This window comes from Halichoerus grypus, chromosome 6 (genome assembly GCF_964656455.1).
Source record: "Halichoerus grypus chromosome 6, mHalGry1.hap1.1, whole genome shotgun sequence".
Classification (NCBI taxonomy): domain Eukaryota; kingdom Metazoa; phylum Chordata; class Mammalia; order Carnivora; family Phocidae; genus Halichoerus; species Halichoerus grypus.
Window position 1 is genome coordinate 158,135,214 of NC_135717.1, and position 19,290 is coordinate 158,154,503.

General features: G+C 33.8%; 1 protein-coding gene across 1 annotated transcript in view; it reads left to right on the forward strand.

The window, feature by feature from the left end:
• The window catches only part of SCYL2 (SCY1 like pseudokinase 2), a 56,554-nt gene extending 37,660 nt beyond the window's left edge, over positions 1–18,894 (forward strand). Inside the window, exons 11-18 of the mRNA XM_036086028.2 lie at positions 2,271–2,384; positions 5,669–5,801; positions 7,593–7,711; positions 11,528–11,628; positions 13,422–13,488; positions 14,231–14,326; positions 15,532–15,651; positions 16,673–18,894. Of these exons, the coding sequence (XP_035941921.1) occupies positions 2,271–2,384; positions 5,669–5,801; positions 7,593–7,711; positions 11,528–11,628; positions 13,422–13,488; positions 14,231–14,326; positions 15,532–15,651; positions 16,673–17,317 (1,395 nt within the window). The 3' untranslated portion in view covers positions 17,318–18,894. The remainder of the gene's footprint in view (positions 1–2,270; positions 2,385–5,668; positions 5,802–7,592; positions 7,712–11,527; positions 11,629–13,421; positions 13,489–14,230; positions 14,327–15,531; positions 15,652–16,672) is intronic.
• Positions 18,895–19,290: the final 396 nt, after the last annotated feature.

The window sequence follows — 19,290 nt, forward strand, 5'->3', positions numbered from 1 at the left end:
TTTAAAAAGATTTTATTTATTTATTTGGCAGAGAGAGAGAGCACAAGCAGGGGGAGTGGCAGGCAGAGGGAGAAGGAGGCTACCCGCTGAACAAGGAGCCTGGTGCAGAACTCAATCCCAGGACCCTGGGATCATGACCTGAGCCAAAGGCAGAACGCTTAACCGACTGAGCCACCCAGGCATCCCTAGAATTTTAATTTTAAAAGTTATTGACCAAAACCTTCTTTTTCCTAATGTGAACCTAATATTGGGGGCGCCTGGCTGGCTCAGTCAGTAGAGCATGTGACTCTTGATCACAGGGTTGTGAGTCTGAGCCCCACGTTGGGTGTAGAGATTAGTTAAAAATAAGTGATGTGAACCTAATACCACATATATAAGCTCACTTTTTTGGCTCATTTTAGTCTTTTTCCTAAGGGGGTTCATTTAGCTAATAAGTATCAGCCAATAAGTATTTATTGAAATAGTTAATATTTAATCCAGATTGACCTGTGCAACTTTACTGAATTTTACAAACCAACATTTCTTGTATCATTCAATATAAGTCTTTAGTCACCAGTCCAATTAATCAGTATCAGCATTGCTTGGTAGAGTCTGATAAAGTTAAAAGACTATCTCAGCTTTGGGAGAGTACTAGAACAAGAGCAAGAAACAAAAATCTTTTCATGTTTCATGCAAGTAGAAGGCTGTAAGGTAACTTCTGAAATTCATTTTGGAGTGGTATTTTTAAAGTGAAGTTTGATTAGAAATATAATTCATATCTGCCATTTGGAAATCTGGGAATAAAGCAAATAAAATAGGTGGCCATTATTTTGATAACAGATTCTTAATGGTTAATTCATTTCTATCTGCTAACTACAAATTAATGTCTTTAAGTATACCAAATATTGTTTAACTCTTTCCCTGATATATATTTATGCCTCCATTTTCTTCAATAATCCCTTCTATGCTTTGCTACAAGGATCATTCTGCCCTTATAAGGTATCTGAGATATATGTTCTTCAGCCAGTTAGTTCTCAAGCCATTTCTTGTTCTTTTCCTTAACTCATTTAGGTCCTTTTTCCTTAGTCATCTCCCCTTTTCCTCTGTTAGCCTCATTCAGAGTCCCAGTTACAGTCATTTACATTATGGCCAGCATTAGTTGTGTTTTAAATAACTTTTTCCTGTTTCTTTCTTTTTTTTTAAGATTTTTTATTTATTTATTTGAGAGAGACACAGCGAGAGAGGGAACACAAGCAGGGGGAGTGGGAGAGGGAGAAGCAGGCTTCCCACCGAGCAGGGAGCCCAATGTGGGGCTTGATCCCAGGACGCTGGGACCATGACCTGAGCCAAAGGCAGACACTTAACGACTGAGCCACCCAGGCGCCCCTCTTTTTCCTGTTTCTATGAGTTATACTTGCTTAAGTTTCAGAATTTGGAAGTACTTAAAAATATAAAGAAAATTAAAATCCTTTCTCAGAGATGCCCAGAATTAACATTTCCAGATCTATCCTTATGTCTTTTTCCCTAAGCCTATAGACAGACACATGTACCTACACATTTTAAAAATTGGGATTATATAATAGTGTCTTACTGCATTTTCTCCCCGGTATTATTAAACAATCTTTTAAAATATATTAAAGAGGGACACCTGGGTGGCTCAGTCGGTTAAGCAGCTGCCTTTGGCCCAGGTCATGATGCCAGGGTCCTGGGATCGAGTCCCACATCAGGCTCCTTGCTCAACAGGGAGCCTGCTTCTCCCTCTCTCTCCCTCTGCTTGTGCTCTGTCAAATAAATAAAATCTTTAAAAAATATATATATATTAAAGAAAATGTTTGTATTATATTCTGTAATAAGGATATATGTAACAGCTAAGAAATCCCTTATTTAAGACGAATAGTTTTATGTCACTTTGTACTTGATTTTCCCTCATTGTTAAAGATAGCAAAACTTAAGTGTTCCCATTCTTAAATAATAAATGATGAATTGTGTTGTCAGGGAAAGAAATTAGGTATGACACCAAGGAATGTTGTTTCCATATGCTAGGTTATATGACCTGGCATGATTTTGCGGAAGGTCTTTTGGGTCTGTTTCCTCGTGTAAAATTGAAAACTAGTGATAAGTATTCTTCTTTCAAATAGTTGTTGAAATGAGCAAATGATATAACATACATAAAAGTTTATTTCAAGCTGTGTGACAAATTAGCCATGCAAATGCAAAATGTTTTTTAATATGTGGGAGAAAAGGTGAAGAGAATCTTTCCCCAAGATTGAATCAGTGTATTTTCTTAATAGGAACTCTGTTTAAACATCATTCCAACCTTTGCAAATCTTATAGACTACCCATCCATGAAAAATGCTTTGATACCAAGAATTAAAAATGCATGTCTACAAACATCTTCCCTTGCTGTAAGTAATTGCATATTAATTTTTGCTTTTCTTTAACTTCTCATTGTTTTAAATTATTTTCTTATTGTTAACCCTTTTATAGTTTGTTCATATATTTCATCTTGGCTATAGGTAACCTGTGTATAGTGCTATAAAAGTGATCAATAGCTGTAGTTTTCCCTGATACATACTTTTGCAGTATCACTTACTCCCATCCCCTAACTTTGAGTGTTTCAATAGAAAATTGGAGTAATTTTTCTTTCTTAATACTTTCCTGCTTTAATTCACAATTTATTTTGTTGTAGTTTTAAAATCATCATGAGAGTTTAACTTGGTGTATTAGCCTAAAAACTTTTTGAACAGCTTCCTTTTATAAACTGCCTTTACTATTAGTCGTCTGTATTTTTGTATCTACCACTTACTTGCCTACTTTCAAAAAAAAATAAGGGTACAGTAAAATAATACATTAATAAGAACACAAGTGGGGGGAAATAGTTGTACTCAAAAATCTAGGCCAAAGGCAGCTGATTCCTTTGAATACAGAATTTTAACACTTACAGTTGGTAGTCAAGGAACTAGTAAATACCAGTAAATATCAGTTCTCATTATCTCATATTGGGAGAAATATATATTCCCAACCTTTTCTCCAACAGTAGATCATAAGAATTTATTCCACAGATAATTCTTTATAGAAGTGACATCAAATAATCTCTTCAAACAGCAGCTTTAGAAAAGAGGAAAAAATGTCCTTCATTCATCTGATCAGTTCTTTATATTGATGTTTGATAATGGTCATGTTATTAAGTTTGCATTTTGTAAATATGGTTCTTTGGAGAACTCTTCCATCTTTATTAGGTGAAATGTAAACTTAAATAAATATAAGCATTTGTAGCTTAAGCTTTTGCTTAAGGCAAAAGCAATTTATTTATTTATTTATTTATTTATTAAGATTTTATTTATTTATTCATGAGAGACAGAGAGAGAGACAGAGGCAGAGGGAGAAGCAGGCTCCCCGCGGAGCAGGGAGCCCGATGCGGGACTCGATCCCAGGACCCTGGGATCATGACCTGAGCCGAAGGCAGACACTTAACCGACTGAGCCACCCAGGCGTCCCAAGGCAAAAGCAATTTAAATGACATGATTTTACCTTATAGCGATCCAATCCATTTTAGTTCATGGTTTTTTTTTTTTTTTGGTATAAAGGCTCTGAGATGGAAAACAACACCAAAATAGGAAAAAATATCATTGTTTACCAAAATGAACAAGTATGAAATGAAGTCAAGAAACCCGAGTTCGTATTCTGACTCTACTACTAACTGTCCTGTGCCATTGGGCAAGTTAATGTACCCCTCAGAGTCTTTGCATAAATATTAAAAAGATTTGAAATCCAGTTCTTTTCTTTGAAATTTTCTAAATTTTATGATTGAATTTTCAAAATAGATGGTAGTATACAGCTAAAAATTTAATTTTCAGAATGTCCTTTAAAAATCTGCAGGCGCCTGGCTGGCTTGGTCATAGAACATGTGACTCTTGATCTTGGAGTTGTAAGTTCAAGCCCCACTTTGGGTGTAGAGATTACTTAAAGTAAAATAAAAAATAAAATCTTCAGAAAAAAAGAAAATAAAAATATATAAATATATAAAAATAAAAATCATGTAAGTCACACTGTATTTATGGCAGTATAGATTTATTTTAGCATACATTTTGTCAAAGTACATGTTCTAGTTCAGTTCTAAGTATTTATGCAGAGTGAGGTGGGAAGCACTGATACTTAAATGATGTGTATTAATGCCTGGGGATGTTTATATCTCTTTTTAAGATGCCAACTGAGCCATTAAAGACATGATTACAAAGAGTTATAATGAATGTGTTTAGAACAGTAATTCTGGAATGGATTTGCATTTTATATACCACGTACAGTTCCTATCTTCAGAGGGGCAAATGTGAATTCTGAATTGTATTCATAGACATGGACCTCTAAGGTTAAAAAATTCTAACTGGGAAATTAGTGAAACATGAGTTGTGAGTTAGAATTGTATTTTAATACTGTTTCCTGAAAATAAAAATAAATTCTACATAGAGGTAGGTAAAATGCTCCAAGAGTTCTATTTCCTCATGACTTACATGACTAGTATTTTATATTAAAAATAAAAAAATTAAACTAGTATTTCTAGCATCTCTTGACACACATACACACACTTACAAAAAATGTAGCACTTCCTTTTATAGCACTGATTCTAAGAGCAAATTAATTAGATATCTTTTTGAATTTGTAATATCCCTTATGTTTGAATTTCAGAAAACAATTATACTTATTTTTCAGAGAATTTTTTCCATCTTTCTTGTAGAAATATGATGCTTTTTTTAACCAACTAAATTATTTCTGCTTTGCTTAGTTTTTTTTTTTTTTTTTTGAAACTGCATTCTATTGATAGGATCCTGACTCAAAGTATTCTTTCTTGAAAAATTGAAATATAATTAATGTACGGTGTTATATTAGTTTCAGATGTATAATATAATAATTGAACAATTCTATACCTTCCTCAGTGCTCATCACGATAAGAGTACTCTTAATCCCCTTTATTTCACCCAGCCCCCTACCCATCTCCCCTTTGGCAACCACCAGTTTTTTGTATTTAACAGTGTGCTGTATTTTTTTGCTTTGCCTTTTTTCTGAATGTATGCTATCTTAACATATTCAAGCTAAAAAAATAGGGTGTGAAATATTTATCAAAATTGTCAAGTGAATATAGATAAAATTTTGATAAAAGCCCTCCTAAGTATCAGGTTTTAGTATCTGTGTTAAAGATATATTTAGAAAAAGGAAACTTTTTGTAGGGTAAAATATAGATAGTTTTTACATGTTGTTGAAATATTTAATTTAAGAATGAATTAAGCCTGGGTAAGAGAAAAGTATTGGAAGCCTAGTAAAATCCTCTCACTTGATAGGAGAATGTAGTCCCTTTTATAATTCAGATGTCCCCAAAGAAATATTGTTAGTAAACATATATAGAAAAGCTTCTCAAATCTTAATCACTTCATTTAGAAGGATACAAAATTGAAGTCATTCCTTACCTTTAGCTAACTAGTGTCCTGGTAAAGCAATCATGAATTCTTTCTGAAAGAAGTCCAGGGGAATTAGTAAATACGTGGATTTCCTATATTATTAAGGGATGAGAGCTTTTAAACCTACTTTTATTCTTGAGATTTTAACATATCTATATGAAGATTAAATTTGTAGTTAAACATTTTGTTCTAGATTGCAAAAGCTTTAAATGACTAATGCAATTTACCTCTTTTAATAGGTTCGTGTAAATTCATTAGTGTGCTTAGGAAAGATTTTGGAATACTTGGATAAGTGGTTTGTACTTGATGATATCCTGCCCTTCTTGCAACAGATTCCATCCAAGGAACCTGCAGTCCTCATGGGAATTTTAGGTAGCTGAAAACTTAATGTCATTTGATGCAGCTTTATTATTTTATAGTCATGCAAATGAATCTTCCAAATTACAAAACCTTTGTATCCTTTTTTCAAGTATATAGCATTCAGTAATTGAGGAATGGTGGGATAAATACCACGATATAACTTTTCTTTGTGTTAATTTTAGCAAAAACTGTAGAGTCTTCCTTGACATTTACAAAAGAATTAGACATTTGGGAATCCTAGCTTCACAAATATCATGATCACATGTAGTTTTCTCTGTAAAATGATACCAAATAAGAGAGGCAAACAAAGCTACTTGAAATGCTGATACCAGTCGTAATAGTAATACTTGATCGTTATTTGGTACCCAGTTTGTAAAAGGTGCTATGCTGAGTATTTTTTCTGCATTATCTCATTTTGTCCTCTCCAAATTCCAATGAGATAGGTACTGTTATTTCTGTTTTACAGTAAGGAAATTGAGGCCCAGAATTTAAGTAAGTTATCCAAGATAACACAACTGATAAGTGGTAGAGCTGGTTTTTAATTTATATATGTCCAAATCTTAACAAGTATGTTTCACTATTAAGTGATGTGCTTATGAAGCATATTAGCCTTACAGCACATTCTATTATATCAGCATAATTACAAATTACTCTGTCAAGAAACTCTGAAATTGTTTATTATTAGTTAAAGCTTTGACAGTCCAGTCTGGAAATTCTGAGGTTCTGCTATACTCATGGAAACAGACATAATTGTAGAATCACAAAAACATTAACAAGTTTACTTTTTACTAATTTTAAAGTCTGTTAATTTTGAAGAAAAAGCTCTCAGTAAATATTTGTAAGAATGGTCAGCAAATAATTTACTGTGGACCTCTGTAGGCATAGGATGTGGTATGAAACTTTTGGGCTCAACGAAATTAGTCTTCTTGAGAAGGAGTTTGACAGTGGAAAGAGCCCTAGCTCCAATCCTGGCTGTGTCAGTTCTTGGACTGACTTTGAAAAGTTGCTTCATCTAACAAATGAGGATGAAAATGCATCATTATGGGAGTCTTATGAGAATTCAGTGAGAAAATGGGAAGGGAAAAGTAATGAGCATAGCAATTAAGTGCCTAGAGAATAAACATTTAGTAGGTGTTCAATAAAGTTACTCTTTGAGTATTTAAGTGAAGTGTACATTAACAGCAAAATGATGGAATATGGTGTGTTCTAAGGCTATGGATCATATACAAAACACAACAAAAGCATTCAGAGAATGAGAAACAAATGTGCTCAGTTTACCAAATGAAGGCTTTGTGGAATAGGTGTAATGAGCAGGGTCTTGAAGTTTGAGTAAATAGGTGAGACTATAGGGAAGGATTGTGTGGAGTTGAATTAAATTATTAAAGTTTCAAACATGTTAATTCTGATTAAAGAAGTGAATAAAGGTGTAAGACCTATACTCACACACTTGTGAAATAGATGTCTCAAATTTGAGAAGTCTGAACTATATATTCAGATGTTTTCAGGATAGAGGGTCATTCTGTAACCTTGCTGCTGCATTGTGGTAAGGCTTTTAATGTTGTGCCTACAGTAAATGTGCTCTTAAGCCAAAAGAATTCAGGATAAATATGTCATGGTATTTAAATCTAAACTGGTGATAAAACTGAAATCATTCTGATCCATATGTAAGAACATCCTCAGTCTAGGCACTGACAAGGAAAAATTTGTAATTATATTAATTATCAAGAGATTTCATGTAGATATAGTAATGTCTATTTATTTGTGGCATTGAACTATACAATTTGTCTCATTCTTTTCTATCAGGTATTTACAAATGTACTTTTACACATAAGAAGTTGGGAATCACCAAAGAGCAGTTGGCTGGAAAAGTATTGCCTCATCTGATTCCCTTGAGTATTGAAAATAATCTTAATCTCAATCAGGTAGGAACAGTTTTGTGTTTTATTCAGTTTATTCAGCTTACTGTTTTCTTGGCACTAAATATATAAATATATTACATTTAAGTGTTGCTAAAACAAGGAAAAATAGCCAAAGAGTTCAAAAAAGAAAGTTTGTGGATTCAAAGTAAGGAGTATGTGAGTTGGAAGGATTATTGAAGGCCTCATTGGGAGATAGTAAATGACTAGAACATAGAAAGATATGTAGGATTTTGGGCTACTTCAAATTTGGGGCTGGGAAGTTGACATGAACAAAGAAAAAAATCAATGTAATGTGTCTGTGGTGTATATCTGTTATTTATTGCTACATAACAAATTACCATAAACTAGATGGTTATTTCATTGTTTCTGTGGATCAGCCAAGCCAGGGCATGGATTATCTGTTCAGAGTTTTCACAATGTTACAGTCAAAGGCTGGCGTCTCATCTGAAGTCTCAATTGGGGGAAAGAAGGATCTGCTTCTAAGCTACTTACATGGTTGTTGGCAGGATTCAGTTCCTTTAGGTTGTTGGACTGAGGGCCTCAGTTCCTAGCTCTCTGTTAGCTGGATGACTGTCAGTTGTTTGCTTCATGGGCCTTCCAACATGGCAACTTGTTTCATCAAAGTGGGAAAGAGAATCTGCTAGACAGATGGAAGTTACAGCATCCTGTAGTGTAATCAAGGAAATGACATCCATTACCTTTGCTGAATTCTGTTGGTTACCAGCAAGTCACAGCTCCTGCCCACTCTCAAAGATAGGGAGTTACACAAAGGCCTGAGTAGCAGAATGAGGAGATAATTGGGAACCAATTTAGAGTCTATCTGCCATAGGAAATGAATAATCCAGTTTGACTGAGAGATACCTATAAATACAGTAGGGGAGTAATGGGAGAGAGGTAAACTGAGACTAGTATAAGTAGACTTTAAATTGCTCTCTGATTTAGGTATTTGCTTTTTTTGTTGTTGTGTTTTTTTATTTTAATTCCAGTATAGTTAACGTACAGTGTTATATTAGTTTCAGGTGTACTGGTTTAGGTATTTGAAATTTCAAGATGTGGTAAACATTTGATGAAAGAGGTAATGTATTCAAAGATTATTATATAATTATCTCTCTGCATAGCTCTATCACTGTAGTTATCACAGGTATGTACTCATGTGTCTGCCTTTCCCAGAAGGCTGGTTATTATATCTTATACTTTATTATATCCACAGCACTTAGTGCAGTGCTAAAACCAAAAATATTTATTGAACTGAGAGAAAATTTGAGTTAGAGTAATGACAAGTCATTTTATTCACTTTAGAACTGGTGTTTAATGGAGTAAAATGGAAAAAAGACTAGGATTGGTTGGTTACTGTTTACCAGGGAGTGTCAGAAATGGATAGGCAGGCAAGATTGGGAATTAAGTACTGAAAGTGAATTAGAGCAATTAAGGAAGCAGAAAGCTGGGAGTTAAGCAGGAAAGCTTTTGGCCTTAGAGGAGAGTGCTGAGTGAATAGAGTTTTGGAGTTAGAGAAATTTATAAAATTAATCAGACCCAAATTTCATTTGAAGTGGTAGGGTAAGCCTCTGAAAGTTTGTGTCCCTAAATTTCAGTTTTTGGTTGATAGTTTTTTCATATCTTGGAAGGCAGGGTTGAAGTTACAATTGGAAAAAAGGGAAACAGTGAATATTGGGGAAAAATAGGATGATGATATAGCTAAGTCCAACTTTTGGTCATTTCTGTTCTTAGTTCTCACATTTATGATTTAGGATGTTTTTAAATATTCCCAAATGCTTATAATATATAATTTCATTTGAAATGTGATGTTAGTTTTCTTCAGCTTTATGGTTTGATTTTTTTAGGGGCCTATTTTCATCAATAGAAATACTTTGATTCATATTTTCTGGTATTTTACAATAGTTAACATGGGTGTGGTCTTCTTTCCTATTCACTTCATGGAGAGGGTTCCTAATTTAATATTCTGATTTAAAATAATCTAAGTATATTTTGCATTATGGAAAATGATAACTTGATTTAAGAAAGTACATTTTTTATTTTGCATTTGGTTATAAAACAGGAAATACTAAGTAGCAATCAAAACATATCACAACTTGTGTTGGGTGAGGGTTCCAAAGACCACCTCCAGATTCATTGATTCACTAGAAGGAGTCACAGGCCTCAGCATATAGTTGTATTCATGGTTATGATTTTTTATGGCGGAAGGATATAAAGCAAAATCAGCAAAGGGAGAAGGCTTATAGGACAAAGTCTGGAGGAAACCAGAGTCAGCTTTCCAGAGTCATCTCCTCAGTATACTTACTCTCCCTGGTAATGAGTTGTGACAGTATATGTGAAGTATTGTAGCTCCATCTGCCTGTCATGTACCCAAATTCCAGACTTCCAGAAGGAAAGCAGATGTTAGCATAAAACAGCCTTTGTACAGTTTAGTGAGCCACTGTCATCAGTTAATGATGGGAACTCTCCTAAAATCTGAGTTCCTGGACACCAGCCAAGGGCCAGCCTTGCAAGCAGGCCTTTTCAAAGATAGCAGTCTAGGCCCACTGTGTTAATTCTTCTGAACCACTACATGCAACAGTATGGATGAATCTCACAAACATAATGTTGAGCAAGTGAAACCAGACACACAAGATCTGCCGAATGATTCCATTTATATAAAGTACAAAAACAATCAAAACTATACTACCAGAAGTCAGACTAGTTTTTACTCATAGGATAAGGAGGTGGGAAGTAGCTAGAAGGGGGCACAAGGAAGCTTTTGGGGTGCTGCCAGTGTTCTTTTTCTACATCTGACTACAGGTTAAATTCAATTTGAAATTTTTGGTATGTGTGCTTATATATGTATACTTTTCTGTTAGTATGTTATACTTCATTACAGAGTTAAAAAAACTAATCAGAGTGTCCATCCAGGTAAACTGCTAAGGAGATAATGCCTTTTGTTACTCTCATGGTAAGACAACAGATGATTGAGCATGGTGAGAAGCAGTGTCAAGTAGAAATGAGCACAGGCTCTGGAGACAGACTTAATGAATTCTCATGCTGCCATAATGTTATTTAGTATCTCTTGCCAAGTTGCTTTCTCTCTCCCTGAGCCATAGTTTCCTCATTTATGGAATAGAAATATTAATAAACCAACTATGAAGAGTTGTATAAGCACCCAGTACAAAAAGATAGAAGATTTGGGAGGGAAAGAAAGCAGTTTCTAGATTCCACCCGTGATATATGATATTGTTAAATAAACTGTTCATGATGATCTGAGATACCCTAAGAACCATCATTTAACCAAAGCTTAAACTACATTATGACATAGTATTAGATATACTTTAGGAACTATAATTATTTGGAAGTTAAACTATGTACATTTAATATTTCTACTAACTTTAAAAAAGATTTATTTTAGCCAAACATGTCATTTTTATAACAATCTGAATAAACTGATTTTGTTATGCATTATTAAATGGGTTGTTTCCAGATATGTACAAATTCAGATGGTCAGTTTTGGACTATTCTAGGAAAATCAACATGTAATAACTGCTGGGGGTAAATTTATAAGACCCCTGAATAATAGCTGTTAGAGAACTCAGGCTATAAAACTAATTGAGACATATATTCTGGAACTTAAAATCCTCATCAGAAATACTGTAAAAACTTGCTCTGATATGCTGAGTTTAAATATACTATTCTTGTGACATCACTACTATGAGTGGGTCATATTCCGGTAAAGATAGAGAATATTATGATTAACTTGTTGAATTATTTTATTAGATTACATTTGCTGCTAACCTGAAACATTATAACTGTATCAATTTCTTGTTGTACCAGTTCAATTCTTTCATTTCCGTCATAAAAGAAATGCTTAACAGATTGGAGTCTGAACATAAGACTAAACTGGAGCAACTTCATATAATGCAAGAACAGCAGAAGTAAGTAGGTTGCATATGAATTGTACATGGCCCCGGAGTGAGATTAAAGTTACTTCATGATTGCTTTTCTGGAATAAGTACTAGAAAAATTGATGGATTTCTGTTTTTTTTTTTTCTTTTAAGATTAAGTTTATTATTTTAATTTCAGTATAGTTAACGTGTAGTGTTATATTAATTTCAGGTGTACAATATAGTGATTCAGCAATTCTATACATCATTGCTCAGTGTTCATCATTAATCCCCTTCACCTATTTTTACCTATCCCTCCACCTCCCTCCCCTCTGGTGACCATCAGTTTGTTCAGCATAGTGAAAAATTGATAGATTTCAATTTGATCACATGTAAAACATTTAAAAATTTTCCAACATGTTAACTTGAACTGAATGAAAATAGAATGTTGTAGAAAATCTAATGTCATTTCTGAGTACAAAAGTGTAATATGATAATAATCTTAGCATTTTCTATATATAAGGAAAATTCTATTTCTGAGACAGTCTCTTGTTAGCATTAGCTACTAGAGGTGTAAATTCAGGGTGATCGCTAAGAGCACCACTTAAAAATATTTTTCAAATCTATGAAACCCTGGTGTTTTGATTTCTCCCTTTTTCTTTTCCCTGATTCCAGAAATGTTTATAGAGCATTCATTTCATATTTAATACCAGAAATGCACTTTTTTTTTTTAGGGAGGATTTTCTAAGTTATTTGCAAAATACTAGTATTCAAAGGAAGAAGGGAAAGGTGAAAATTACTGGAGTTTATTAAACTCCAGTTTACTAAAATAAAATCTCCACTATATTTGTTTCCCAGAGAAAAACACATGATTTTAGGATGCCCGTTAAATCCTGAGCCAAAAGACATCAGTAAAAAGAGAAATTAGGGGCACCTGGGTGGCTCAGTCGGTTAAGCATCTGACTCTTGATTTTGGCTCAGGTCATGGTTGTAAGATCGAGCCCCACATCAGGCTCTGGGCTGGGTATGGAGCCTGCCAAATACTCTCCCTTTCCCTCTACCTCTCCTCTCTCTCACTCCCTCTTCTCCTCTCCCTCTCTCTCTTAAAAAAAAAAAAAAGACATCAGAAATCAGTAAAATTGATACCAATTATGAGCTAGGTTCCCAGATAGAAATTTTTTAGCTTCTGCCCCAGTGTAAGATGAAGGCTAATGGAAATAAATATACCAGGTGTAGAAAGACATGAAATAGCCCTTTGTATGCTGTAAATATTCTGTGATGTATATATTTATGTTTGATGGATTGACTATTAACATAAGAACCCTGAAAAATAATTTTTAAAAATTTATCAGAGAAAATTTTAATATCTAGTATTTATACTTCAGGTGTAAATGAACCTCTTTTCTTTTTCCTGTCTAAATCTTACCTATTTTTCAAGGCTTAGATCTGCCTCATCATAGTGATTATAGCATTTATTGTGAAAATCAGATTCTGAATTTAATCACATCAAGTTCCTCATATCATACCTTGTCTCTCAGTGAGCTATAAGCTCTCTGATAGTAAGAATCATGCTTGCCTGGTTTTATGACACACTGAGTAAATTCTCCAGTAAATCTCAAATATTGAATTAAAAAAAAATGACTTGTATATGCAGTGTTACTTTTTTGGGGCAAGCAGACATTAATTATAGTAAATAATAAAAAAGATTATGACTGTCCTTAAAGAATAAAGTTGCGGTTTGTTTAGATTCTAATAAACTCCATGGGGATTAACTATTTTTGTATGAATATTTCAAAAATAAGCATTTCTTTTTATTGTTTTGTCATAATTCAACTCTCCTCCAGATCTTTGGATATAGGAAATCAAATGAATGCTTCTGAGGAGACAAAAGTTACAAATGTTGGGTCTCAGGTAAGATATTTATTTATTTTCTTCCAAAATTTTATTTAAATTCTACATATAGTGTAGCATTGGTTTCCGGAGTAAAATTCAGTAATTCATCAGTTGCATATTAATACCTAGTGCTTATTATATCAAGTGCCTTCCTTAATGACCATCACCCATGTAACCCCACCCCCACCCCCTGCAGCAACCCTCAGTTTGTTCTCTATAGTTAAGAGTCTCTTATGGTTTGTCTCCCTCTGTTTTTACTTATTTTATTTTTTCCTTCCCTTCCCCTATATTCATCTGTTTTGTTTCTTAAATTCCATATATGAGTGAAAGCATATGGTATTTGTCTTTCTCTGACTTATTTCACTTAGCATAATGCACTCTAGTTCCATCCACGTCATCACAAATGGTAAGATTTCATATTTTTTGATGGCTGAGCAATATTCCATTGTATAAATACACTACCTCTTTTTTATCCACTCATCAGTTGATGGACATTTGGGCTCTTTCCATAATTTGGCTATTGTTGATAGTGCTGCTATAAACATTGGGGTGCAAGTACCCCTTCGAATCAGTATTTTTCCATTCTTTGGATAAATACCTAGTAGTGCAATTGCTGGGTCACAGGGTAGTTTATTTAGATCATTTTAATTTTTGTAAATAAAGATTGACAGTGTGCTTCATTTGATGGGCTTTTGCTCTTTAAGCAGTAAAATCACAATTTTTTGATGTCATTCAAGTGGTTGACATTTTTCTTTTTCAGCAAATTGACAAAGTCTTTAACAACATTGGAGCAGACTTTCTGACTGGCAGTGAATCAGAAAATAAAGAGGATGGGTTACAGAATAAGCATAAAAGAGTAAGTTTCTTTACTTGTTCTTATAGTGCACTGATTTATATTATAGGACTTCCTGTAAACTACAGATTTTAGTTGGGAAATACTACTGTTGAGCATCTTAACAAGAAGCATGCTTTAATAATCTTTATGAAGTTTAAAAATTATCATGGGAACATGACCTGACTCACATTGAGAATAAACAGGCTTGAGAATTTTAATTTCCTTTATTACTCAGCCTCTCACGTGGTAACATTTCTAGATTCCTGTCTTCTTTGTTCTTTTTGTTGCACTTTGTCAGTCACACCTCTTGATAAATTCCAATGTGGCTCTTCTCTGCTTCTGATTTTGAATGATAAATTATAAAGTGATACTTTTCAGTTGAAGTATTGGTTAGTATGCAATATAATAAATATGTCAAATTTGAATTTCTGCTGAGGGCAATTTTTCTTCTGTTCATCTGACAAATACTGGTACCTATATGTGCAAAGCCGGGAGCTACTGGGCGTTGGGTTTACAAAATTGTAAGAACATACTGTGAACTTATAGTTTAGCAAGGTTGATAAAAGAAAAAGATAAATGTCAAATTTGATTCAGACATTAGCAGTGAAAGAAGCTGTTTACGTTTTCCTTAGCTTTTTGTTGAGTTCCTGAAGTATTTTTGGAGTGAGATAGATTAGAGTTGAACAAAAGTCTCCCAGTTTTATAAAGTGAAATCACCAAATCATATTCCCCTTGCCTGGAAAAAGGTCAATCTGATGAATGGTTTTAAAACAGTAACTTTCTATGCTGGAAGTATTTTAGCAGAGATTTTGTGAGTTTCTACCTAAAGTTAAATCTTATCATAATTCCAAATATAATTTACTTGTGGCAGTCACCAATACAGGAGTAGTTTGCAAACTACTTGGTGTTGTCAAACATACCAAGACAGGGGAGCCTGGGTGGCTCAGTCGTTAAGCGTCTGCCTTCGGCTCAGGTCGCGGTCCCAGGGTCCTGGGATCAAGCCCCACATCAGGCTCCTTGCTCGGCGGGAGGCCTGCTTCTCCCTCTCCCACTCCCCCTGCGTGTGTTCCCTCTCTCGCTGTGTCTCTCTCTGTCAAATAAATAAATAAAATCTTTAAAAAAAAAAAAAAACATACCAAGACATACTTTACAAAAAAAGACATCTTCTGTTTTACAAGTGGAATTATGAAGTTGCCAGTTGATGTTTTGTTTTGTTTTGTTTTGAGGCATCACTTACACTTGAAGAAAAACAAAAATTAGCAAAAGAACAGGAGCAGGCACAGAAGTTGAAAAGCCAGCAGCCTCTTAAACCCCAAGTACACACACCTGTTGCTCCAGTCAAACAGGTCAGAATTCATTTCTTTTGCATAATTTCAAGCATACTTACTTTCAGGTTATACTTTTGTATAATTTCAAGCATACTGTACTGAAGAAGTAAGTATATAATTTATTCTGCCTACTAGTGTCTATATAAAAATAATGCAGTTTCTAAGAAGTATGGGCAGAAAGGATTTTCCAACAACTCCTCAATAGCTTGCCTAATGTATAGTGTTTTATGATAGTGATTGTAACCAATAAAGAGAAAGTTATATGAATAGGAGGGTTTCTTAAAAAATACTAGGTTTAATAGTACTAAGTAACTCTGTCTACCTTGAAATGATCAGGAATATTATGTTTATGCATTTATGTATTTTTGAGCAAAAAGTAATTTTTAATTTTTGACTTTTCAGTTATAGTCAGGTCTGTAACTTGATTTAGGAATACTTAACTATATGTCCAGACCAATAGTTATTTCCTGTTATGTCAGGCACTGTTCTAAGTTCCTGCTTGTAGAGAGTTTACACTCTTACTGGCTACAGAAATAACTTTATCTTAAAAGCTTTCTTTAAATTATTTTTTGTTATCTCCTAATCACTAAAATTCTTCTTCCGAGAAAAATCTTTGTGGGCCAAGAGGCAAAATAAAAAATATTTTGTAGGTACTTATATAAGAATAGAGAAAACAAATTTCCACAAAATTGTGATACAATTCAAAATATAAAAGTAATAGAATATCCTTTTTGCAATATAGATCTACCAATGAGAAGAGCACATTTCTATTTTGGGGAGCATTTTATTTAATTGGAATTCAAATTTAGTGTTCCCTGTCATCAAACTGATTGCAGGTTGGTTTCATGTTCAGTGTTCATGTTCAATTCAATGTTCATCTGTAAAAACCATATAAAAATATGTGGCCGGCTGGATTTGGCCTGTGGGCTGTGGTTTGCTAACTTGGTAAAGACTGTTGAGCTTAATTTTAACTTGTCATTTACTGACTTTAATTAATTTAGAAATCTTGGAGATAAAGTAATTCCCTCATATTTTTCAGACTAAGGACTTGACAGACACATTGATGGATAACATGTCATCTTTGACCAGCCTATCTGTTAGTACCCCTAAAATTTCTGCTTCAAGTACCTTCACTTCTGTTCCTTCCATGGGCCTTGGCATGATGTTTTCTACACCAATTGATAATACCAAAAGAAATTTGACCAACGGCTTAAATGCTAACATGGGCTTTCAGACTTCAGGATTCAACATGCCGGTTAATACAAACCAGAACTTATTTGGTAGTCCAAGCACACCTGGAGTGACCAAGATGACACTGGGAACACCTTCCACTTTGCCAAACTTCAGTGCTGTGAGTGTTCCTCCTGCTGGTGCAAAGCCAACTCAACAAAGACCCACAGATATGTCTGCTCTTAATAATCTCTTTGGCCCTCAGAAACCCAAAGTTAGCATGAACCAGTTGTCACAACAGAAACCAAATCAGTGGCTTAATCAATTTGTACCTCCTCAAGGGTCTCCAGGTATGGGCAGTTCAGTTATGGGAACACAGATGAACATGATAGGACAATCTGCCTTCGGTATGCAGGCTAATCCTTTCTTTAACCCACAGAACTTTGCACAGCCACCAACTACTATGACCAATAGCAGTTCAGCTAGCAATGATTTAAAAGATCTTTTTGGGTGAGGTGTCTTGCTCTATTTTTGAAGAAATACTTCAATTTTAATCATGGGTTTGCTGATTTACATCTTTATATAGTTGGCTTGGAGGAACTACTTCTGTGGGGAAGTGACAGAAAACACCTTGTTTCCATGCCAGCATAGTAGTTGTATGGACTCCTAACAGCTGAGTTTTTAAAAGCATTGAGGACTTTTTTCCTCTTACCACCTCCTCTTCAGGTTTTTAAAAGACCCAACCCTTACCAATCTCAAAGAGAAAAAAGACACCTGAGTATCTTGAATAGCAGAATTTTTTAATCAAATGTTTATTTTAGCTTGTAAATCTTGGTTTATTTAAAAAATTGAGTTGCTGGTTAATGCAAGTTTCATATGTTAAAATGAATATGAACATGGTACACAGTCTGCCTTCACAAGTCATTAGTCTTCATTTTAATGTGTGAAAAATCTTGATGCTCTGTTGATTTGTTTGCATTTAGTATGACTGAGTGAGATAATGATAAACTTAACGAAAAGGATCAGGTCACTTGCTTTTTCCAATCTTATTTACTTCTCAGATGAACTAATGTTCAATACAAAAGACTGAGCAAATACTGCAAAATTTTACTTAACGTTGATTTCATTGGTTCGAACTAAAGGCATTATTAACCATCTTAAATGCAAACTAATCATTGTAAATTATATTTTAGCATGGTCTGCCTCAAATAGTAATGTATTTTTCTGCATTTACTTCGATATATTTAGAATCACTTTCTTTCCTGCTGTATCACAGACAGAAGAATGTGTACTGATCTGTATAGATATTTGACAAAGCCCCTGACATGATTTCTCTGGCTCTTGCCTTCATATTTCATTTTGAATTCAAACTTCTGAGGTTGCAGCATATATGAATTGCATTTTCAAAAGGATATTTGTAAGAAACTATATTTAATGAGTAAACTTTTGAGATTTCTGCTGTATTGTTTCAAATGTAATAAACTTTACTTCTCTAAAAACGAGCAGTTGTATCTTCTCGCTACCAACAGATTAATTTTCAGCTTATCCTGGTAAAGTTGGACCTCATCAATTATTGCAACTAAAGTTTAATTGTTTTCTAGAAATTTTAGGAGCTTTTTGTTTGAATGTTTTTATGTCCACAATTAGCCATTTTTAGGAAAGAAAGACAAAATTCTTCTAACAGGAAACATGCTTTATTTTTTAAAGCCTTTCTCTGATACTTTTCTTTGATGTGCTGATTGTTCAACCACAGAGCCTTATGCTGTAAATGTCATTTGTATTTTGTTTAAATTATATTTCACCATTATGTGATAACTTAAAAATGATCTTTCAGAGAACTATATATGCATTATAGTTGCTGCCATAGAGTTTGTGGTTTTTAAGTCTCTGAAACCAGCAATCATTTAAAATAAATCATATGAAGTTTAGTTGTGTCATTGATATACACACACACACACACACATACACACACACTAAAAATATACATGGAATATACATTACTTGATTATAAAATGTAATTTGGTGATAGTATTGCTGGCATTATTCAGTAAGGGGGTACTTTAAAAAATAAAAGGTCAGCTTTGTATCTGGTTTCTGTATGAGCTGTATTTTGTTATTATATGGTTTTAGAAAAAAGATTCATAGGAATGTTGAAGAAATTTATCCAAGAAATAAAAGGCACTAGGAAGATCAAATGTTTCTGTCAAATACATTCACATTGTGACCAGATTATCTGTCTTGTTTGTAACACAATACTAATTTTCTCTTGAGAAAAGTTCACATATGGAGTAAATGCCTAATGTTGAAGAATTTCCTTAGTAACAATTTAGTAGTCACTGTTTATGAGGAATTTGCTTTTTATTTTGTAAAATAACTTAATGTCAGTGTTGAGCTCCTAATTAGAAGGAAAGCTGAATATAACAACATATAATTTGAACTTCTAAATATAGATTATTTGAAAAAATATTTTAATTCTTAGATAATTTT